This window comes from Procambarus clarkii, chromosome 92 (genome assembly GCF_040958095.1).
Source record: "Procambarus clarkii isolate CNS0578487 chromosome 92, FALCON_Pclarkii_2.0, whole genome shotgun sequence".
Lineage (NCBI taxonomy): Eukaryota > Metazoa > Arthropoda > Malacostraca > Decapoda > Cambaridae > Procambarus > Procambarus clarkii.
Window position 1 is genome coordinate 4,080,427 of NC_091241.1, and position 24,580 is coordinate 4,105,006.

A 24,580-nucleotide genomic window follows, 5' to 3' on the forward strand; every position below is an offset into this window, starting at 1 on the left:
CCCTTCCGTTCCTTCTCTCCACTATCTGAGATTTAGTTCCGTTAGCCAATCATTGTAGCTTAACCCCTCTTAGATCTGGCACCAACCTTGTTGCCAACATTTTAATTTTTAATTTTGGCTATATGCTTCACAAGATGTAGTCTATGTCAGTGATGCATATTCCAGTATTGGTCTCAGTGGTGAAGTGGTCAAGATGTAGAATGCTTTGAAGTCCTGATTCAGGTTTCTTAAAGTATTTTTTATATTTGCCAGTTTTATACACTGCCGGTGTTATCCTATGTGTGCATGCGTCCGGTGTGTGTGTGTGTGTGTGCATTATATCCCTCTCAAATTCTTATACTGTCTGGACTCCTTTCTCCCTTACCCCATCTTCATTACTTTACACTTGGTGGGATTTAATTTCTGCAGCCATTTGTTTGACCACCCATGGAGTTTGTCAAGGTCCTCCTTTAACTTCCTGCAGTCTTCATCTATTTTCTCATTCGTCATCAGTTTTGCATTATCTGCAAACATGTACGAGCTCACTGGCTCTGGTAGGTAATTCACACAAATTAGGAACATCCGGACAGTTTGACCCCACTCAAAATTTAAATATACTACCTAACCTCTCCCTTTTTTTCAGTAATTGGCTTTTACAGAACTTCTTGTGGCACTGTTACTGTCTTCACCATGAAGACTGACTGGTATGAGGTGCATAATAAATGAATGAAATGAGTCAATATGCAAAGATATTCTCCAGACACAGATACACCATGAATTTTGAAAGGAACAAAACAATTATGAAAAATAAAATGACTACTATAGATCTAAAGGAACCCTGGGAACAGTATTCTAAACACCTTCCAGCCATGACCTGGGACAAGGAAAGACAGGTATGTAAAGGAATAAATGTAATATACAAACTCTTTGGAGAAAAACAAAAATGAATGTGGTTCTTAGTTATTTTCTGAAGACCAATATGTGAATATTTATTACATGCTGATAACGGCTTCTATATACATACACAACGGTAGTTCAACAAATGCGAGAGCTTTACACCCCAACAAAATATTTTCCAAACTTTTCTGTCAGAGCAAGAAACTCAGAAAATGCTAAATTTGTATAAATACAAACATCCTAACAATATGAATGGATAAATCCTTCCAGAATATTACCTCACAGTACTGTATAGTTAAGTCTTACCAGGATATTACCCCCAGTATGGTTGTCTTACCAAGATATTACCACACAGTATGGCTAAATCTTTCCAAGATGTTACCCTACAGTATGGTTAAGTCTTACAAAGATATTACCACACATTATGGTTAAGTCTTACCAAGAGATTACCCCACAGTATGGTTAAGGCCTACCAAGATATTACCCAACAGCAATGACTTTCAACTTAACCATTACACTGCACTAATTGCTCTCAAGCAGTTAACCCATAGGCTCCGATAGCTTGATGATGATTTAAGGTACAACGTCATATTCAAAGTCCTGCCATTTCTATGGGTATGTCATTAGCTTTCTCAGACCCTAGATGATGTATGCCATTAAAAAAAACTCAGCAGGTCCATGCACCTGCCTAGGGCATCATTCTCCCTGTAACGACCATGGCTGATACACACACATTCAGCTCCAAAATGCTGAGCAGAAACATGAGAGGTAAGCATCTCCATCCAAGGCTGAAATTATTGCCGAGTTGGACAGTGTTCCTTAGTTATGAAGAGGAACAGTTATCGGGCAATGACCATGAATTTCTAACCTCAGGTGGAGATTCTGACTCGGAAATGAGTAGTATTGAGGAACTACCTGTACACCATGGGTGGCTGTGAGGGGTAGCACTACATCCTACACTAAATTAGAGGAAGATGGTGAACAGGACAATGAAAAACCAGCATTGAATGTAATGAAACAGCAATTTCTGGGCGAACCCCAGTGGCTCCCTGAAGCTATCTTATGATAATGGTTCTTCTACTCTTTCTTTTTCATCCAGTCTTGTAGTGTTTGTTTATCGGTTTAAGTTCTTCCTTCTTTGTTGGCTATATTCTTGTTGCTGCCGTTCCTTTTTCAGCATCATCTTCCGTTTAGCCTTTAGTTCTTTAGTCTGACTTCTCGTTGCCATGTTGATGGTAACAGTGTCGCTGTCAGGATAATGCCAGAAAGAAAGTGGTGAAAGGAGTGCCACGAAACTTCATACTGTCACCGAGAAAAGGAACGCAGGTGGGACCCTATCAAAGAAGCCACTTACTCATTGTAAAGATGACGGTAAAGACGTGTCAAAAAGACCAGATGTGAAGAACTGAGGTCAAACCAGCAAAATATGTCACCAGGCCAACCTTCTGATAGAGGCAGAGCCATTTAAAAATGCCCAGGTTCAAACACCAAGCAAACAGTGATTGAAACCGAGGAGCCAGAAGGACCACATTCCCCTGGTAGGACTCCAACCTGGCTAGGACCCAGAGCAACAGCTGGGCTTGAGTAAAGAGGTACAGGAACCCTCCCATCTCAACTAGTCTAACCGAAAGGCATCCACCATGAGGGTCTTGCTATCAGGGAATGGCTGCACATAAAGAAAGGTGCCTATTTCACGCTGATGCATAGGTTCACCTGCAGGCACCCATACATTTGACAAAGCCTAAGAAAAGAAACAGCATCGACAGACCACTCCAGAGACAGGAAGGAACTGGGACATGCCCTCAGCAAGAATGTTGGACACACCTTAGACGTGAATAGCACCAAGAGCTAAACCCGAGAACCCAGCAGAAGAGCTAGTCAAAGCAAACAAGGGACAAGGGAGTAGTTTCCAAAGGGCAAGGGACTGAAGAGAACTCCTCATGTTGAGACAATGAACCACAAAGGAACAGTCCATTTGGAGCCAGAGTGCAGAGCCCGGAGGAATCTGAATTCTCTGCAGCACATGCCACAAACTTTTGAACCATAGTGTGAGAGCCCAACGACCCTGGCCAGCTTCCTGGTTACCTGGTTGATGGGGTTCTGGGAGTTCTTCTACTCCCCAAGCCCGGCCCGAGGCCAGGCTTGACTTGACAGGCTTCGTGAGCACCAGTTACAAAGCTCCAACCCAGAGCAGAGACATCTGTAAAGACGTAGAGCAAGGGCGGAGGAAGGCACCCAGAAACTGAATCCCGAAAAACCGGTAGAGGAAGCTGGCGATGCAGCAACTGGTAGAAGGCCAATGGGGGGCCCGCACCAAATTATTGTGGCTTTGGTGAAAGGGACTGAACCTGAAATACTAGAACAGCAGCCAAAGCCATACCTACCAAAGGATAAAACTATGCTGGCAAACACACACAAATCGCAATAGCGTGATGTATCAAATAAACAAATCCACAAGGGCTGTGACAAGGATTCGAACCTACATCCGAGAGCATCCCAGACGCTCCCCGAGAGCACTCGGTAAATTCAGTAGAGTTTCTGGTTGTAATTCTTATACCATGTCATAGCTCAGTCGATTAAGGCAGCGTCTGGGATGCTCTTGGACGTAGGTTCGAATCCTTGTCACGGCCCTTGTGGATTTATTCATTTCATGCTGGCACAACTGCTCAAGCAACTGTCGAGTTACCCGAGGCCCACTCAACACCAAAAAATGGCAACGATGAACCCTGGACAAGGCAGCTGGAAAATGGTAAAACAAAGCAAACCAGGAGCCCCATACAAGGTCCAGCATTTGTCTATGTTGTTATGAGAGTTCTTGTGACGATTTTGAGGCGTCATTCTTTCCTTATAACCAGCAGTGATATGTTTTGTTGACTTTGTGGGTGCATCACCAACAATGATGAACATAATTAAAATTCACTGACAATTTTAAGTCTATTAAGTGTTACTGCTCTATTGCTCGTGGTTCCCAGTAGGAGGAAAATACTCCACGACTCATGGCACCTGGTAGTTTGGCATTATATCAGCAATATAGCTTCAGGGAGCAATAAGGGACTTCACCCAGAAAAAAGGTCTTGGGGTAAAGAATGATTGCAGTCAGTACTACAACTTTTTTACTAATACAATATCTGCAATAACCACACTAGCATGCATGATATTTATGCTTCACTGCCCAAAATTAGATGATGTAAAACTTTTCATATAATCACAACATAAGTTCTCCCTTGCTGGGTGCATGTAGTTGATGTTCTGAGTAGCAGTTTTTGAGAGTACTGTACATCCAAAGTGAGCACTCTTGAATCAAGGCAGAGTATGACTTGGAGAGGGTGTTCAGCATGCATCCTCTACCTAATTTTCCTTCCAATTTGACACACATGGAGAAGTTCTTATTCAACTTCTATGATTTTGAGGGATAGCCATATTATTAATTTAAATGGAAACAAAGCACACAAAAGTATGGTAATACAGGGGCACGCTCACATGATTTTAACGGACAATGGACCGCTTCAGGCCAAGACCAGATCGTGTTGTCTCTCTGCCTTGAATGTGATTGGTGGATGAACTAGGATGAGATCGTGCTTGGTTGCTGTTGCCATGGTGAACAGCTTGAGATCGGCCCACCACTAAACAGGTACCATACACAGTATAATATTAAACAAACCTATCAATACATGTTAGTTTTATTTATCAGTTTTTTAATGCAAAAATATCTTTTGGGCAAGCAAACCAGCTGGAATTATATGAGAAAATCTAAATTTGTCAGCAGTAAAATCATAAACATGTGGGAGTTTACTGCATCTTTATCCATCTTTATCTTTATCCAACAATATGTATGCAAGCTGGCATGAATGCATGATATTTTAATATATATATATTTTAATATTATATATATATATATATATATATATATATATATATATATATATATATATATATATATATATATATATATATATATATATATATATATATATATATATATATATATATATATATATATATATATATATATATATATATATATATATATATATATATATATATATATATATATATATATATATATATATATATATATATATATATATATATATATATATATATATATATATATATATATATATATATATATATATATATATATATATATATATATATATTTGTATACACACACAGGAAATATATAGGGTGAACAGAGCAGCAGAAGAGATGAAAATCATAAGAGAAAATAGTAGGTTAAGGAGAAGGCCAGCCTCTTGTGTAGTACTATCAAAATCCCTTTTCAGGCCCAGATACACACGGTCAACCCTACTATCTCTTTCCTGTATTTTTTTTTTTGTGGCTATCATAAAAGCTAAGTAGATTTGTTCACAGAATCTTCCTGTTCGAAAACCATATTGTCTGTCCATTATTATGTTATTGCTCTCTAGGTATTCAACCCATTTGGCTATTTTTTCTAAATATTTTAGAAAACTTTAATATTAACTTTTAACAATTTTAACTATAACTATTTTTCTAGTGTTCTGACTACCACAGTTGTTAATGACGGGGTCTATAATTTACATGCTGCTCTTGACTACCATTTTTTAAAAACTGGTACCATGTTTGCCTTTTTCCATTTATCTACTAAGATTGCTGTGCACAAGGTGTCTGGAATATTAATTGGAGTGGAATGCTCAGCTCAGTTGCACATTCTTGCAGCACCCAGGGTGAAACTCCATCAGGGCCTGTGATAAGCGATTTTTTATAGTTCTTGATGAATATAAAGTTCCAAGAATGAGGGCCTGGTGCAGAGTGCATAGGCATACTGTCTATGGCTTATTCAAAACCCAGTGGGGATAGGGTGACATCTGATAAATGATTTGATATTGGCATCACATCCAATCCATAATTCATATGGATTATCAATCTTCAGTGTGTTTAGCAGTTTGCTGAAGAAAGTCATATTGATTTCTCAGTATTTCGCTCATTTCTTTGTTGTCATCTGTGAAAGTTTCATCTCCCTTTCGCAAGGGCCCGATACTAGAGTTAGTTTTTCATCTTGATTTTGCATAGGAGAAAAAATATTTTGGATTTCTCTATTTCACTGATGGCCCTTTGCTTTTTTTGTCTCTTGGATTTTGTATGATTCTTGTAGCTTTAGTTCAATTGTTTCTATTTCTCTACTTAACCTTCTTCGTATTTCTTGAGTTAGGGTATGATTCAAGTTGTTCCGTGATTCATTTTCTTCGCCTATAGAAGGAACAACTTGCTTTTAATGAAATATAGCCTATACTGTGCTTTTAATAAATTTATAGAAATGACCTGGATCTGTTTTACATTTGTCAACTATACCTTTCTCAAAGCTCCTTTCTGCTTCTCTTCTCACTGCTGTGTAATTATATCTTGCTTGTTTGTAATGCTAGTATGTTTGTAGGTTAGGCCTCTCCCTATATTGAAGCCTCGTCTTTTTCTCTCTGGCCCTCTCACAATTTCTGTTGAACCAATTCTGTTTTCTGGTCCTGCATATTTCTCTCTACCACACACACACACACACACATCCCCTAGTTAGCAGCCAGTAGAAGCTGTCTAACTTCCAGGTACCTATTTACTGCTAGGTGAACAAGAGCATTAGGGTGGAAGAAATTTCCATTTATTTCCACCTCTGCTAGGAATCGAAAATGGGCCATTAGAAAGTAAGACCCCCCCCCCCCCCCCCCCCCCGAGCGCTGTCCACTCAGCTGCGGGGCCTGCACACACTACCCCGTGCGCTTGCGTGTGTGTGTGTGAATCGCTTGGAAATAAACATGTGATGAACAATGTGACAATATCAGACCACAAAGAAACGATTGAACACAGGAATTTCCTGAAGTACTTGCGTATTTAATAATACATCTTCAAAAGGATGAATTTACAATTAATATCCCATTACAGACATTGTTTCTCACCTCACCTAATTTCTGCCTATAGATCCACACCACTGAATTGTAAATCCATCCTTCTGAAGATATATTATTAAATATAAAAGTACTCCTGTCTATATATTAAATAAAAGATATTCTAATCTAAATTATAAGATATTCCCGTCTTAATCATTCCTTCGTGATCAGACATTGTCACGTTGTTCATCACACGTTAATTTCTTTGTGACTTACACACACACATATACATACATACACACAAACACGTTAAGAAAACAAAATGTTAAGATAAAGGGGATAAAAGGAAAAAGGATAGTGCAGAGAAAGTGAGATGGAAGAGAGAAAATTAAAAGTGTACAGAATGAGCAGCACATTTGGTACAAGTAAAATAAAGATTAACTCACGTGGAGAATATGATCGTGATCGTGATCGATATGACCGTCGTGGTTGAGGGCCTCTGTGATAGGGAGATTGCGAGCGCCTTCGACTACCATACCCACCAGTGTATCTGCCGCCACCGCCGCCACCACCACCACCACCGCCACCGCCGCCGCCTCCACCACCACCACCACCTCCACGTCTTCCATAACCAGAACTGAAGAATTTAGTTTATTTAAAAATTTAAATATTTAAACCCTAAACTGCATATTCAACTATTTAACCAACATGTAATATGCACAAAAACAATTTATGTATTATTACAACATTATAATTTTCAAACAAATTATTTCAGCTAGTCTTTGCATTAATGTTCGAGTTGATGGGTACATTTGAATATACAAATTTGTTTGTTTGTACACAGGTGGGGTAGACCTCTGTTAGCATACAAGAGTCTTCCCTTCACATAGTTCATCTGAAATTTCCTTCACATAGCTCATTGGCTTTGGCTCTTCCTCAAAGCCCAAATTTGCATTCATCCCATGGACAATATTGGCAGCTTCCTGGGTCATACTGCATTGGATTGTGCTGGTTTATCCTCAGTACACATTGTGTTGGCTCTTTGCTGGAAGATGTAGGACGGGGTCTTCCAAATTTCTGTTGTTACTCGGTCACTTTCTTAGCTGCTTTTAAAAGTACTTTCTCTCGCCACTTGTGCATGGGTTAGCTGCATACCCTTCTTGCACTTTCCTATATCCTGTGTAGCCTCCTCCAACTTTTCTGACAAACTCTCTTTTCCTTGTTGAATTTCCTTGCCAAACCTCTCCTTTCCTCCACATCTCGATTTGATTTAACTTCAAGAGCTTTTTCAATACATTATTTTCCTCCTCCAAGACTTTTCCTTTAGTTCCAAGTGATTCTTATATTTGTATAATTCCCAAATTTGACCTTCAAGAGCTGTGAATTTGCTTCTGAGTTTTCATTACTGCTGCTCAAGTTCTTAATTGTAACCAAATGATTCTTTACAATGACCTATTTCTGTCAACCTGTTGTGAGGTATTAATATCTATCTCTTCCATCTGCTAATATCATCAAGACCATCAAAATTTATCTCTGCTGTCTTGTTCTTCCTCTTACTGGCAGTCATCTTTGTTATGGTTACCATGTTTTCTTACACAATTTCTTTCAAAATCCACTATTTCCATTTTGTTTCTGTAACTTTATGGGACTTCTGTCTGTTTGGCAGATATTTACACACTTGAGCATTTTTCCCTGTAATATGTCTTTGTTTATAACACCCAAAATCTCAAAAACACTGGAGTTCCCTTGCCCTCAACCTTATCACATCATCATCAGTCCAAGACACTCATGGCAGATATGAATGAATTCATAGAAATTTTATCAAACGTGCCACTGCTCCCTGCACCTCTCTAGAGGGAAGGGGGGTGGGGACCAAGTTCTGGCTTGTGGTCCCTCAGAAGGCATCCACGATTGATGCCACCTAGTTGTTTGGCACTATATCAGCATAGTAGCTTTAGGGAGCCACTCTTATCACCCCCCCATGAAATATAGGATTGTTTTCTGTGCACCAAAGCAGAGTCTCATAAACTGGGGTGAGGCCCAAGGGTTAAATCAGCCATTCTCGACTAGGGGTTATATCCCATCCCTTGAAATAATTCTGAGTTGTGCAACAGACACACACACACACATGGATGTCATTGACAACTAAAAGGACATCATTTCTGTCTTTGCTCTTGATACTAGTTAAACAAACGAAACACAAAAATTACTCAAAAATACATTTACAATACATATCATTAGAATCAGCCTAATTATCACTATCTCTTAGGGAACCCCCTAGTTACCTTGGGGGTTCCACTGAGCCGAGGATAAGAAATGCTGGGATAAATGCACATAGTATCATTGGAAAGTATATACATATATAATTATGTATATACTTTATAATTTGTTGATTTGTGATGCTGCATTTTTAGCAGGGAAATTAAAATGTGAAAACACCTGTAAGTCTTCATGAACTTCTCCGTTAGTTATGATCTGATTTTGACAAATTTTCACACAATATGAAGATTATTTATTCAAAAAAATCCTGAAACAGGTGAGATATGTTAAAAAAGAATTAATAAAAACAAATTAGTATTTTTTGTTTAATAAACAAAAATCTTGCTTGTTTCGTTGACAAAACGACTTGAGAATGGTCCAGGACAGACCGAAACGTCGTCGCTTCAACTTCTAGTGTGTGGTCTGGTCAACATACTTCAGCCACGTTATTGTGACTCATCGCCTGCGCTTGCTTGTTTCGTTTGGGAAGTTCTGTCCACTCGTTCGGCCTTCGGTAGCAATATTTTCACTAGAATAGGGGTTTATTTTGGGGCGCCTATCTTTCTGGGTGCCAGACCAGGTCGACTGCAGACATAGAATGCTCGTAACTACATGGGAGAGGGGGGGGGGGTGTTTCTATAGGCCATTGCTCTTTGTGCCTCTCTGAGGGGGCCAGGTTCTGGCTCATGGTCCCCAGAAGGCAAGAACTCCATGCACTTTGATACCAGAAAGCTAATAGTTACATATCAGCCTGGATAGTTCCAGGAAGCCGACGGGGCTCCCATCCCCCCCAGAAAAAATCCCTTTCCATAACAACCACACCTAGGTTTTTAACCTCAGAGCATCCAAAATTTAAGTTTCTATATCATAAAACTGCTTTTCGGTGTCAAGAAAAAAATAATAAAAATCCTAATAATTTTAGTTTAGCCATAGTCATGAAGAAATGTTGACATTATATTCTAAGAAATAATGTACATGTTAACTATTCGTAATAGATGTCTTCTAATATCTTCTAAGTACATAAAAATCCTTGCAATTTGACATGAAGTCAATGGTTCCTAGATAGGGGTGTCAGTCAGTGGATCAGGAGGAGGATGGTTATTTTCTTTTTTGGGTTATCTAGAGATGATTTCAGGGCTTAGCATCCCCGTGGCCCAGTCCTCGACTAGGCCTCCTTTTTGTTACACAACCCCCCAGAAGTTCCAGGAAGCAGTCCGTAGCAGCTGTCTAACTCCCAGTTACTTGTTTACTGCTAGGTGAACAGTCACATCAGGGTGAATGAAACTTTACCCATTTGTTTCCGCCTCCACCGGGGATTGAACCCGGAAACCTCAGGACTATGAATCCAAAGCACTGTCTACTCAGGTGTCAGGCCCCTTTGTATGTATGGATGGTGATGGATCAGACACGATACCCATACTTTTACTAAGGTCAAAGAAAACTGGGGAATTCAGGTTTTCCAATATGGCAAACAATTGCCAGAGGTCTGTAGTGTTAAAAGATATCCATATATTCTTTAGGACTCCTGAATATTACAGGACATGTGTAGTTTCCCACAGTGACTGGCACCGGCCCCTATTGCTTGAAGGTGAGGGGAGAATTTTAAGGGTTAAAGGCAAAATATCAAAGCAATACTGTACTGTATATCTGAAAACACAAGAGAAAGCCTGGCTCAGTCCCCTTAAGAGGGTTCAGAATTAAGTTCACCACAGTGGAAACGCAGCCAAGCAGCAATTTGAAATATACTGCAACACAAAAACACCTACCTTGCGGACCAGTAGACAGTGCCAAGGGGTCGTAGCTCTAAGGCCACGAGTTCAATTCCCAACTGAGGCAGAAAAAAATGGGTATTTTCTTTCACCCTGATGTCTCCTGTTCACCTAGCAGTAAATAGGTACCTAGGACTTAGACAGCTGCTATGGGTTGCTCCCTGGGGATGTGTGTGCGTGTGTGATAGAAATATATGTTGTAGACAGAAAAATATATTGGTTAGAAAGGTGGGGTCCAAGCACGAATTAGCTCCATTCTGCAGGCACAAATAGTAAATACAGCCAAATACAGAGGAAACCAACAGAATGAGATCATATAATCAGCCTTTAGGGACAGGGAGAATAACTGAGAATGACAATACTGTATAAGCTTGCTTATTTGACTAATATGGTAAGGACCCCCTGCCAGATAAGCCTGACATGCCAATAATCAGAATTCTTGCTGTAGAAGTCGAATGGTTAACATATTCCCAAATTTTTGTATCACAACCAACATACTATAATTTCAATTGCCACACAGACTATAATTATAAAATATTCAAATACAGTACAGTAATTAATTACAGTACTGCATCTTTGGTGAGAAGATGCTCGCACCAAACCTGTAATATAAAATAGTTACATTTATCAGAGTGGATAACCATGACTTTACTTACTATGTGGGTCTGCCCATATAAATCCCTGGGGTTGGTGTGTGCGCTCGCTCCGTGATAGAATAATCTACTCGGATACGTCGACCATCAATTTCCATCCCAGTGCATTGTTCCTTTGCCTCTGTAGCATCTTCAACATGCTCAAAATAGATAAATGCAAATCCCCTGGATCGGCCAGTCTGAAACAGACATTGGAAAACACGATAATAAATGAGGGCAAATTGAATGAAATCTGTAAAAACTAACACTTAACATCGGGAAGCGGTGCCACCATTAACTAACACTATTAGAGCATCCTAGGAAAATCAGGTCAATGATGAATTACATCGTTACAACAAAAAAATCCTGTAACCCTAAGTGGGCTATGCTAAAATCCTGTAACCCTAAGTGGGCTATACCAAAATCATGTAACCCTAAGTGGGCTATACCAAAATCATGTAACCCTAAGTGGGTTGTGTCAAAATCATGTACAGTAACCCTAAGTGGGTTGTCAAAATTATGTACAGTAACCCTAAGTGGGTTGTGTCAAAATTATGTACAGTAACCCTAAGTGGGTTGTGTCAAAATCATGTACAGCAACCCTAAGTGGGTTGTGTCAAAATCATGTACAATAACCCTAAGTGGGTTGAGTCAAAATCATGTACAGTAACCCTAAGTGGGTTGTGTCAAAATCATGTACAGTAACCCTAAGTGGGTTGTGTCAAAATCATGTACAATAACCGTAAGTGGGTTGTGTCAAAATCATGTACAGTAACCCTAAGTGGGTTGTGTCAAAATCATGTACAGTAACCCTAAGTGGGTTGTGTCAAAATCATGTACAGTAACCCTAAGTGGGTTGAGTCAAAATAATGTACAATAACCCTAAGTGGGTTGTGTCAAAATCATGTACAGTAACCCTAAGTGGGTTGTGTCAAAATCATGTACAGTAACCCTAAGTGGGTTGAGTCAAAATAATGTACAATAACCCTAAGTGGGTTGTGTCAAAATCATGTACAGTAACCCTAAGTGGGTTGTGTCAAAATCATGTACAGTAACCCTAAGTGAGTTGAGTCAAAATCATGTACAATAACCCTAAGTGGGTTGTGTCAAAATCATGTACAATAACCCTAAGTGAGTTGAGTCAAAATCATGTACAATAACCCTAAGTGGGTTGTGTCAAAATCATGTACAGTAACCCTAAGTGGGTTGTGTCAAAATCATGTACAGTAACCCTAAGTGAGTTGAGTCAAAATCATGTACAATAACCCTAAGTGGGTTGAGTCAAAATTACGTACAGTAACGCTAAGTAGGTTGTGCAAAAAATTAGCAAATCCAAATTTCTCTCATTTTATTTCCGCAATTGATGTATGTAGAGTTGTTTTCGACTTTTGTAGAAAACAAAGTAGGAAACATCTCTTCCTTCCCCTAGGCCCACCAGGGAAGGAAGAGGTGGTGCAGACAGTCCCTAAACATCAAGAGGGGCAAATCTGGGGCATCCAACCAGACACATAACCGAGACCTCTGCAAGACTGAAAACCTTAACCCCTGCAACGAGCACCTTTTTTAACGACATTCCTGTGGTGCGCCAAAAATAAATGGTTCCTAAAACAAGATTTTTTCTGTTGATATTATTAATTAGCCAGGAAGCACAAACATCCAAGTAAGAAGTCTCTACCTCTTGTAGTTTAGCAGTAATTTCCACCCAAGCTGGAATGTTGCAATTAAGGCACTACTGTCACAAAGAGTTGGATTACCGACCAGCATTTTAAGACATTGAAATCAAATCGCCATTACACGAATTGTGTGTTGTTGCTAATTTTTATACCAGCTAACCCCTAAATTGTTTGTGTAAAATGCTAAGAATGATAAAATTTCTATAACCTCATGTTATAATTAGTTTACATTAAGTATTCATCAAATTGTCTTCTCATCCTTCTAATTTTATGCAGTATGTTTTGCCAATGTAAGTCTCGCCGCTCTAATTGTAAGTTAGCTTCACGTTTCTTTGTTTAATTAACACCTGTTCACTCTATCAACTAATGATTTTTTTATAGATCACTGACAAATAAAACTTCTAAACCTAAATCCAAATTGTCGTGTATAACGAGTGTCTACAGGCAGTGCTGTTATTGTGATACTCACATAATTATGTAAACTTGCTAAATTATAATTGTACAACCATTTATGAGAATTGTTTATGATTTGATTTTACTGATTTGAGCCTGAACACTGAATTGTACCTTAGGTATTAAATATCACTAAGTAGTCATACACTTACCTTTGCATCAAGAACGACTTGGACTTTGCTAAGCGCTCCATACTTGCCAAAGAGATGCTGAAGCTAGAATAAAAACATCTATATTATGTACTGTAATACACAACACGTAAGGTAAAAACTATTTCTTTTCAGCCATGTAACTTAGCTCAAACCATGTAATGTAACTAATCGTTTTATCAATTCAATGAAATATGTATGTGGACAACAGCTCACCACAACATAGGTGGACTCGTATACAAAGCTGCTAAAACAGGTTACTACTGATCGTCCAGCAACACCCAAGTCATCACCACCACTGGTGGTCTGCAATAGGCAACACAGCTCCCAATATTATAGACTTGTACAGAAATCTTGGGAGATATATGGAAAAAGGCAAAAAGAGTTCCAATCTACAAAAACAGAAGCAAAGAAAACCCTTTAAATTATAGACCCTTATCATTAACAAGTGTGGCAGTCAAAACACTAGAAATAATAATTAAAATAAAGTGGATACCTGGATATAAAGAATACCTGGAAAGAAATGATATAACAAAACAGTATGGATTTTCAAGCAGTGTAACATCCTGTATAACAAAACTCCTCATTTTTTATGATTGAACACTGATATTCTACATGAATGAGATGGTTGGTTTATCTGGACCTAAGAAAGGCCTCCAACAGATTCCCACACAAGGCGCTGTTTTGGAAACTGGAACATGCCCCCAAGGGGGCCTCGTAGCCTGGTGGATAGCGCGCAGGACTCGTAATTCTGTGGCGCGGGTTCGATTCCCCGCACGAGGCAAAACAAATGGGCAAAGTTTCTTTCACCTTGAATGCCCCTGTTACCTAGCAGTAAATAGGTACCTAGGAGTTAGTCAGCTGTCACGGGCTGCTTCCTGGGGGGTGGAGGCCTGGTCGAGGACCGGGCCGCGGGGACACTAAAGCCCCGAAATCATCTCAAGATAACCTCAAGATATGCTGGAGGGATCAACAGAGAATACTGACATAAATACAAACACTTTTGACTGCCAGAAAGATGAGAGCAGTAATCAGAAGCAATGAATATGACTGGAGGAGTGTCACTAGTGGAGTAGCACAGGGATTCAGTTCTAGCACCAATAATGTTTATCGTCTACATAAACGATCTTCCAGAAGGAATACAGAATTATATGAACTATGTTTGTTGTTGATGCTAAGCTACTAAAGAAGATAAGAGGCTTAGATGATTGTCATTCTCTTTAAAAGGACCTAGACAGTATGTGTATGAACACCATCTGGCAAGTGGAATTCCACTTGCCACATGTTGCTGTACAGTATATAAATGTCATGTTATGGAATGTGGAAAACTTGAAAATATGGCTTGCACAACCTTCAGATTAAGTGGAAAAGAATTACTGAATTCTAGTGAAGAAAGAAATCTTGAGGTGGTTCTGAACCCACACCGGTTCACTCTGGTGGACGGTCACCAGAGAAGCACAAAGAACATTGTGCGAGGAGCATATGCTACACTTTCCAACTTTAGAACCGCATTAAAATACGTGGATAGCGAAGTTTTAAAAAAAACTGTTCACAACTTTTGTGAGACCAAAACTGGAAATGCAGCAGTTGTATGGTGCCCATATCTCAAGAAGCACATCAGCAAACTGGAAAAGCTGCAAAGACGTAACAAATTGGCTTCCAAAACTGAAAGACATGAGTAATGACGAGAGGCTATAGGTGTTAAATATGCCAAAGCAAGAAGATAGAAGAAATAGAGGTGATATGATCACTATATAATAGTGACAGGAATCGACAAAAACTGATAAAGCAAGAATTCTTGAAATAGTTATGTAAATAAAGCTGCCCCAAAAATTTGAAAGTTCATATTTGTAGAGTGGCAGATGGTTAGAATAAGTAAAAAGGTGGTGGATGCCAAAACCATCATTAGTTTCAAAACCTTAAATGACAAAGGGTACTGGAAAGACAGGACACCACGAGAAATAGCTCTCATCCTGTAACTACACATTAGTAATTACACTTGGGTGATTACAACAAGAGATATAGTAAATGTTTATTATTTTATTAGACGGTGTGACAATAATCTCCTTCAAGAGATTGAGCCTGCTCTTCCCTCCACAAACACGTCGTTGAAATTATATAAAACGACTATGGAAGACATGTCAAACAACAACAACAACACCAGCAAGGCTTGCCAGGGTGAGCAAAACATATGCAGCCAGCCACCTGTTCGGACTCAAACCACCAAACTACATGTTGATCGCTACCGGCTCCGCTGATTGGTCGCCGGTCTGGCTGCACCTGCACTCGCCCCCCATACTACTTGATGTCTGGGGTCGCCCCAACCTCCTACCTGAGAATGTTCAGTGCTCTCGTTGTTACCACTCCTCCCGGCTAGACGCTAGCGTGTACTGAGGGAAGTGGTAGCTTAAGCCAATATTCCAGCACCTCCCATTTACTTGTATATTGCACTTCTTGTTATTTTGCCTTAACGTAACTTTTCATTGTGTCATCTAATAATTCTTATTATTTTGATTGATTGATTTTATTATAAGAATTTGTTTGTGCATTTTATTCATGTTTTGATTTAATTAACGTAATTAAAATTTCATTGTTAAAGTTTACTTGTGTTTTGTGTGTCTTCTCCTTACCTTACCACAGACGAAGTTCCAGTTTTTTCTATTTTTTTTTATAACTATGTGACGAGGCCATACCCCTAGCCTTAAACAGCCGAACACCAACGCGTTACCGTCACAACGGTGAAGTGACAAAGGGTCAGTAGACAATGATGAAACAAACAGGTGAGGAAATCTTGGCAGGTTATTAAAAAACCCAGCATTGAATGTAATGAAATGCCATTTTCTGGATGAGCCTCCCTGAAGCTCCCTGGAGCTATTGGACTAATATGTGACATATTAGACTAGGGCATTATTCAATGGAGTTCAGTCTACCCAGAACCACGAGCCAGAATCTGGGACCAGATTCACGAAATAGTTACGCAAGCACTTACAAACCTGTACATCTTTTCTTAAATCTTTGGCGGCTTTGTTTACAAGTATTAAACAGTTAATGAGCACCGAAGCACCAGGAGGCTGTTTATAACAATAACAACAGTTGATTGGGAAGTTTTCATGCTTGTAAACTGTTTAATAAATGTAACAAAAGCCATCAAAGATTGATGAAAAAGTACATATTTGTAAGTACTAGTACTTGCATAACTGCTCCGTGAATCTGGCCCCAGGCCCGCCCCCCTTGGAGGCAAGGGAGCAATGGGGTTGGAGAAATTCTTTACTTGCCATCGACCGGGGTTAGGCACCCAGAAAGGTAGGCATAATAAAACACACCCCACTTGGTAATTAAATTGCAACCGAAGACCGAACAGAGAGGCAGAACTCCTCAATTCCCAAGGAAACAAGGAAACAAGCAAAATGTCACACACCACTGCCACGCTGCTTGTTCGTGCAGCCCTCTCCTCCCCAGGAGGGGGAGGAGGTGGGAGTCCCAGACCCTCTGCGCTGGCTACTCAACCCCAGTTCAGAGGCTAAGCATCAAAAGCAAAACGAAAATCACCGACTGGAGAGAGGTGCCAGAGAGCCTCCGGGGCTCACTAGAAAATGGCCGTTTCATTACATTCAACGCTGGTACACTAAGTACACCTGGCCACCACACTATGAAACAGCAGAGAACACTACTAAGACAAAACACTGACAGGAAACCAAGACCAGAGTTGATGACTGTCCCAGACCGCACTTGCCAACAAACTGGGGTTGACTAGCCGAGGCAGAGGGGAAAGGCTGCGCAGACAAGTGGCACGGCGGCGGTGTGTTGCATTTGCTCGTTTCCTTGGGAAATGAGGGAGTTCTGCCTCTCTGTTCGGTCATCGGTTGCAATTTTCTTACCAAGTGGGGTGTGTTTTGTTATGCCTACATTTCTGCCCCAGAGTAAGCCTTTTAAATATTATTCAAAATATGGTGAAAATAACATGATAATGAGTCATCTTATGTGATTGCAATGTTTATGTAGTTCAAAAGGCAATAACTTAACCCTAACTTGGCTCAAATTGTTATCTGCAATTACCTCCTGTACTAGAATCCCAAAATGAAACTGGTTTCATTTTGTCATGCACACCAGGGTGTAGGACATCATTAGCCGAGCCATTTGAGGGTTAATAGTTTTCAGACGTCACTTTAGTTTAGAATAGTTATCTTATATTAACTGAAGAGTTTCAATACTGCTGTACAATATGAACATTTGCAGCATGTTCTTAATACCAATAATAAAGAAGGACCAAAGTTTTGCTACACTCAACAAAATGCCATCCCTACCTGTCTCTCTGTGGTGTAGAGGCTCAGCCCAAAGATGCCAAGGCAGTTACTAGGGCTGGGGTCCTCTCGGTTCCCATGGTGCCGCCTCCGATTTGACATAGGTGACCTTGAACGTGACCTAAGAGTCAGAAAAATTACCAAATTCATGGTTGCCCTCAACACCAAAACCCTTGAGTGATAAGTGAAAACTGGAGAAAAATCTTTAACTTGGAAGAAGCCAATTACAATTTAAAACAATTATTTTACCAACACTAATAACATGCCCACTTCCTTTACCAAGACATAACACTAATGTGACCAAAATGAGCATCTTTATATAAAAGAGGTTAATTTTAATTCCAACTATGAACCATAACATTTATAATGAATGTAAAACACTTAAATATAAAAAATGAGCTACATGGCTCTAAAAATACTTTATTGATGTGGCAACAACCCCCCTCCCACAAAAAAGAAAAGAAAATCAGATGATTGTAAGTGAACTTTCAATCATTTGTAAAAATTAAAACCTGCATTGACTATAATGAAATGCGAATTTCTGGTGAGCCCTGGTGGCTCCTGAAGCTACCATTACTGACAGTGTACCATTTACTAGGTCACATCAGTCGTGGAATTCTACAGGCATACTGGGGACCTACCGCGGATGTAGGAGTAATCCCGTCAAAAGACCTAACTTTTAAAAAACAGAATATAGTTGCTGTCACAACTGCAAGAAAAACAACAGATTGGATAACAAGAACCTTCCAAACATGAGATGTCATACCAATGATGATACTTTGTTACTTTTTAAGACATCAGTGCTCTCTAGTGCTATATTGTTGCATACTAACAGCCCCATTCAAAGCTGGAAAAATTGCTGATCTGGAGAGCATGCAAAGATCTTTTATCGCTAGAATCTACTCAATACTGTAATACTAAATTATTAGGATTGTGTAAAATTATTAAAATCTGTATTCCCTAGAGCGCAGGCAAGAGAGACAATTTACATGGAAAATATTTAGACTGGTTCCAAATCTGCTCACAGAAATACTACAACACGTGACTAGAAGGCATCGCAGATGTGTAAAATAGACCCCACTGAAAGTATATATATATAAAAAAGATTAATAGAACTGGTAAGCATGTTATTGAAATTAAGGACAGACACTTGTCTTGCACTAATTAATGGAGCATGCATTACACAAACACCTGTTGTTCCGTCGATTTCTGGAATAAGATGGAGAACGAGAGTAGCGACGTCGAGAAGAGGAATACTTGTCATCGCGGTACCGGTCCTCGCGATACCTCGGTGAACCAGACCTACGAGATGAGTGTTTGTAACTCTCGCGGCGTTCCCCTGATCTTGATCTCGATCTCGATCTGTTGTGTTAGAAGATAACAGGGGAAATTATGAATATCAAACTACAGCATGCTTTTAAATCCAGAAATTTATTTTTTACTCAAACTCCTATTATAACTGAAAAGAAAACTAACAATCAAAAGCACTACAATACAATTTGTCCATTAACCCCATGAACCTGTTTCTTTTGACCCCCTCTCTCCTCAAATATTAAACATTAAAAATTTACAATATATTTTAACAATGCCTCATTTTCAGCTTTCGTGATGCAAGAAGGAATTTGCTAATTCCTCCCTACCTATATTCTACCCCTCCCCTCTCTCCCACCCTCCATTCCTCTCTCACCCCTCCCTCCCTCAGTTCTTAACCCCTTCCTCCCTCCATTCCTCTCTCTCTCCTCCCTCCCTCCATTCCTCTCTCTCTCCTCCCTCCCTCCATTCCTCTCTCTCTCCTCCCTCCCTCCATTCCTCTCTCTCTCCTCCCTCCCTCCATTCCTCTCTCTCTCCTCCCTCCCTCCATTCCTCTCTCTCTCCTCCCTCCCTCCATTCCTCTCTCTCTCCTCCCTCCCTCCATTCCTCTCTCTCTCCTCCCTCCCTCCATTCCTCTCTCTCTCCTCCCTCCCTCCATTCCTCTCTCTCTCCTCCCTCCCTCCATTCCTCTCTCTCTCCTCCCTCCCTCCATTCCTCTCTCTCTCCTCCCTCCCTCCATTCCTCTCTCTCTCTCTCTCTCTCTCCTCCCTCCCTCCATTCCTCTCTCTCTCTCTCTCCTCCCTCCCTCCATTCCTCTCTCTCTCTCTCCTCCCTCCCTCCATTCCTCTCACCCCTCCCTCCCTCCATTCCTATCTCTCTCCTCTCCCTCCTCCATTCCTCTCTCTCCTCCCTCCCGCTCTTTTCATTCCTCTCCCAACTCCCTCCATTCCTCTTCCCCCTCCCTCCATCCCTCTCCCCCCTCCCTAACTCCTTCCATTTCTTTCCCTCTCCATTTGTCCCCTTCCTCCATTCCTATCCCCAAACTACCTCCCTCCATTTCTCTCTCCCCATTCCTCCCTTTCTCCCCCCCCCCACCCTCTATTTCTCTCCCCCCTCCACTTCATTCTTCGGCTCCCCTCCTTCAATTCCTCCCCCTTACCGTCTCTCTCTTAATTCACATATACCATCACAGAAATGCTTAAATACTTTTAAGTCTTACACAGTTGGGTAAGGAAGAGCATTTCATTAAGTGTGGGACATCACAGTAGCAGTTCTTACCGTGACCGGGAAAAAGAAGGATCTCTGGAGCGTTCACGTACTGGTGAAGAGCCATTGTTGACACTACGTCTTGGTGACTCACTCATCCTCAACACTCCTGAAATGTTTGTCAACAATTAATATTAACCATTACCCAAGATCTGGTTTGAAGTAAAAGATATAAAAGTTCTCACAAGAAGTAGAGTAGAATGTGTTGCCATTCACAAAGGCCTACATTCCTCATAAGGGCACTCTACAGGCTTACTCTAAAACAGGTTTTTCACATGAGAGCAAGATATTACTGAAAAATAACATTAGGCACCTTATTGTTAACGCTTCAAGAAATAAATTCCAGTATCTAATTTGCCTTATTTTGAGCACACTGTCAATGCATTGATTTTTTGGTTTTAAATTCCAAATGTAGATACTTATACATAACATGTGTATATAGTGTAATAACAGCAAAAGGATTATGTTGGGATGAGCCATTTTGGTGAGGGAGGGAGTGAGGCTGTCATCTGCTGACTGGTGTGTGACTTGTCATGCAGAGTATGGTGACCACTATGCTGTTTGGACCCCATACCAGCTTTGTTGTACAGTTATGGTGAATAAAACACATAGATACTTATATATAATGTGTGTATATACATTGTGTAATAAAAGCACAAACAGTATTGTGGAAGGAGGAATGTTCGAGAATAAGGTGTTGAAGGCGGGAGGGAGGTGGCAGCCCACTCTTCTTGTTGTTTGGACTCACCATACCAACTTAGTGGTTCACTATGGTGAACAAAACATGCAGATACTTGTTGCACAATAAACACACGTTATATAACAGCAAAAGGATTATGCTGGTAGGAGCCATTTTGGTGAGGGAGGTGTTAGTGAGGGCAAAAGTTTTTTTTTTTTTTTGGGGGGGGGGGGGGATTAGAAGGAGAGGCATAGGTGAAGGGAAGTTTAGAAGTGGGAAATACAGTGAGAGGTATGAAAGCAGGGGGGCGGCTGTCCGCCTTGCTGACATGATGTGTGGGTGTTGGCAGCTAAGCTAAGCTTGCTCTCTGAGTGTGTGAGAGGTTCTCCACATGTGTTTCACCATATATGGATGTCTATAGAAGAATACTGTGTAGCATTCATATATACACACTTCGATGCTTTCACACATGTTCTATTTAAGGCTCTTTATATTATTATTTATTGAGTTATTCATACATACACATACATATATATATACCTATATACATATACATATACACAACTTTACACATACACATACATACTAAATTTTACCCAATTATTGGGGGGAAGGATTTCTGGTCAGTATTTCATCTGGGAATTATGTACTGTGGGGCTGGGTTTTTGTCTAGTAAATCGCGGCACTTGGGCAACCAGCTGTGGGAGCGGGGCGTCTCATCTTGGAGTAACCTGTCTAACATTGGATCCCCCAACATTTCGATGGTGTTCCACACCCTGATGGCTTGGTGCTGCAGTCTGATGTTTAGTGGCTGTATGTTCAGGAGCTCGTGGAGCTCCTGGATTGTCTGATCATATGGTGGACAGTGTTTTGCTGCTTTCCTTAGCGCCTTATTTTGCACTTCTTGCAGTTTCTGCATGTTAGTTTTCTTTATGGTGTGTAGTGGTACTGGGGAATACTATAGATGTGGCCAAACTAGAGTCTTATATAGGTGGATCTGAATGTTTGTACTGAGGCTTCGGAATCTCCTCAGTTCTCATAAGGCTGCTTTGGCTTTGTTTAGTTAGTCCCTCAAGTGAATTTGTATCCCTGTTCTATTTATCATGAGTCCCAGTATTCTGCCTACCTCCGCATATTGGATTGGATGGTTGTCAATGATAATGGGGTCCGGGTTTCTTTTCGCAATGTGTATTATCTGAAACTTTTGTTTGTTGTTGCTAATTTTCCATTGCTTCTCAAAGTTGTCTATGAGTTCAATTGCTGCCTTGGTCTTGTCGGCTAGTAGCGGATTTGATGCTCCCGGTTGGCATATTTGGGCGACATCGTCAGCCCATGTGATGTATTCTCCATGCTGGGGTTGGGGTAGGTCAGCTGTATATATGTTGAATAGAGTGAGGGAGAGGCAGCTTCCTTGCGATACTCAACTTTTCAATTCTATTACGTCACCAAAGTAACTGCCGATATTAAGCCGTCCCGGGATGACTGCCCCGGGACGACCTCCCCGGGACGATTGCTCAATAAAAACTCATGATTTGTGACGTCATTGCAAAAATTCCTGGCTTCACCATGCCAACGTCACAAAAATTTTGTGTATTATTTTCCTGTAAGGAGCCCATAAGGGTCACGAGGAGAGGGTGGGTGAGGGGTCGTGAGGAGTGGTTGAGTGAGAGGCGATTGTGGGTTGAAGGGGTCGATGAAGGTTGTGAGGGGAAGATGAGGGGTGGGTGAGGGAGAGGAGTATAAGACTTGTGTTAGGAGCAAATAATAATAATAATAATTTATTTAGGAACAGTACATACATAGTTGCAGAGTTACAGTACAAACATTCTGTTTGATTTAAAGATAGAGGTAGTACATGCAATACCTAAAGCCACTAGTACGCATAGCGTTTCGGGCAAGTGAGGGGTAGTTGAGGATGGATGAGAGGCAGGTGAGTGTATGAATGGGTGAAGGGTGAGTGATAGAAGGGGGGGGGGGGGTGAGGGGTTAGGGTGAAGTGAGGGTCGAGGGTGAAGGGGTGAGAGGGTGGTGAGGGGTGAGAGAGGGGTGAGAGAGGGTGGTGAGAGAGGGTGGTGAGAGAGGGTGGTGAGAGAGGGTGGTGAGAGAGGGTGGTGAGAGAGGGTGGTGAGAGAGGGTGGTGAGAGAGGGTGGTGAGAGAGGGTGGTGAGAGAGGGTGGTGAGGGGTGATAGAGGGTGGTGAGGGGTGAGAGGGTGATGAGAGAGGGTGGTGAGGGGTGAGAGAGGGTGGTGAGGGGTGAGAGAGGGTGGCGAGGGGCTGGGTGAGGTGAGCGTGGAGAGCTTTGTGAGTGTGGCTGGCGGCGGGTGGCGGCCACAAGGTCACCACAACACAAGTGTACTAACCTGCGTGGTGAGGTGCAGGACACACCTGGTGTAGAGGGCAGGAGCACGAGGCACACCAGTAGAGGGGAGCAGGAGACAGCCAGTAGAGGGCAGCAGGAGAGGAGTGAGGCCAGTAGAAGGCAGCAGGAACACGCGGGAGGCAGCAGGAGCCGGAGCGGGAGATCAACAGCGGCGAGGCGGGAGCGTAGCGTGCTGGTGACGCACTGCGCACGCGCACCCTTGCTTCCGCCCCCCACACTCACCCCCCCACACTCCCCACACACATCACAACACCCCCCCCACACTCACCCCCCCACACTCCCCACACACCTCACAACACCCCCCCCCACACACTAACCCCCCCACACACTCACCCCCACACACCTCACACACACCCCACACACACACCACATACACCCCCCACACACACACACCACATACACCCCCCACACACACACCCCCACACACACACCCCACACACACACCCCACACACACACCCCACACACACCTCATACCCCACACACACCTCACACCCCCACAATTTAAATTCCCCCCCCCCCCACGCACAGGGAGGGTAAATCTTGCCTTACAGGCTTGATAGAATTCTACGATCAGGTGACAAAGATTAAGCAAGAAAGAGAAGGATGGGCGGACTGCGTTTTTTTTGGACTGTCGGAAAGCCTTTGGCACAGTACCCTATAAAAGGTTGATGCATAAGCTGGAGAAACAGGCAGGCGTAACTGGTAGGGCGCTCCAGTGGATAAGGGAGTACCAAAGCAATAGGAAGCAGAGCGTTACAGTGAGGGGTGAGACCTCAGAATGGCGTGAAGTTACCAGTGGAGTCCCACAGGGCTCTGTACTTGGACCTTCCTGTTTCTGATATACGTAAATGATCTCCCAGAGGGTATAGACTCATTCCTCTCAATGTTTGCTGACGACGCCAAAATTATGAGAAGGATTAAGACAGAGGAGGACAGCTTGAGGCTTCAAGAAGACCTGGACAAGCTGCAGGA

At 41.5% G+C, this 24,580-nt stretch overlaps 1 protein-coding gene across 9 annotated transcripts in view; it reads right to left on the reverse strand.

Moving 5' to 3' along the window:
• LOC123775147 (transformer-2 protein homolog alpha) overlaps positions 1-23,811 on the reverse strand; it is a 38,154-nt gene extending 14,343 nt beyond the window's left edge. For 3 of the 9 annotated variants that reach the window (XR_006775037.2, XR_011225998.1, XM_045770065.2), the window contains exons 1-8: positions 23,588-23,811; positions 20,560-20,656; positions 19,162-19,332; positions 17,974-18,091; positions 13,673-13,735; positions 11,419-11,594; positions 7,181-7,371; positions 4,357-4,499 (exon numbers count right to left, since the gene is read on the reverse strand). Coding sequence is in view for 7 of the 9 variants with exons in the window: in XM_045770065.2 (XP_045626021.1) it covers positions 4,363-4,499; positions 7,181-7,371; positions 11,419-11,594; positions 13,673-13,735; positions 17,974-18,091; positions 19,162-19,332; positions 20,560-20,645 (942 nt within the window). In the remaining 2 variants the exon portion in view is untranslated. The remainder of the gene's footprint in view (positions 1-4,356; positions 4,500-7,180; positions 7,372-11,418; positions 11,595-13,672; positions 13,736-17,973; positions 18,092-19,161; positions 19,333-20,559; positions 20,657-23,587) is intronic. The other 6 variants (XM_069319172.1, XM_045770067.2, XM_045770066.2 and 3 more) reach the window with 5 other exon arrangements.
• Positions 23,812-24,580: the final 769 nt, after the last annotated feature.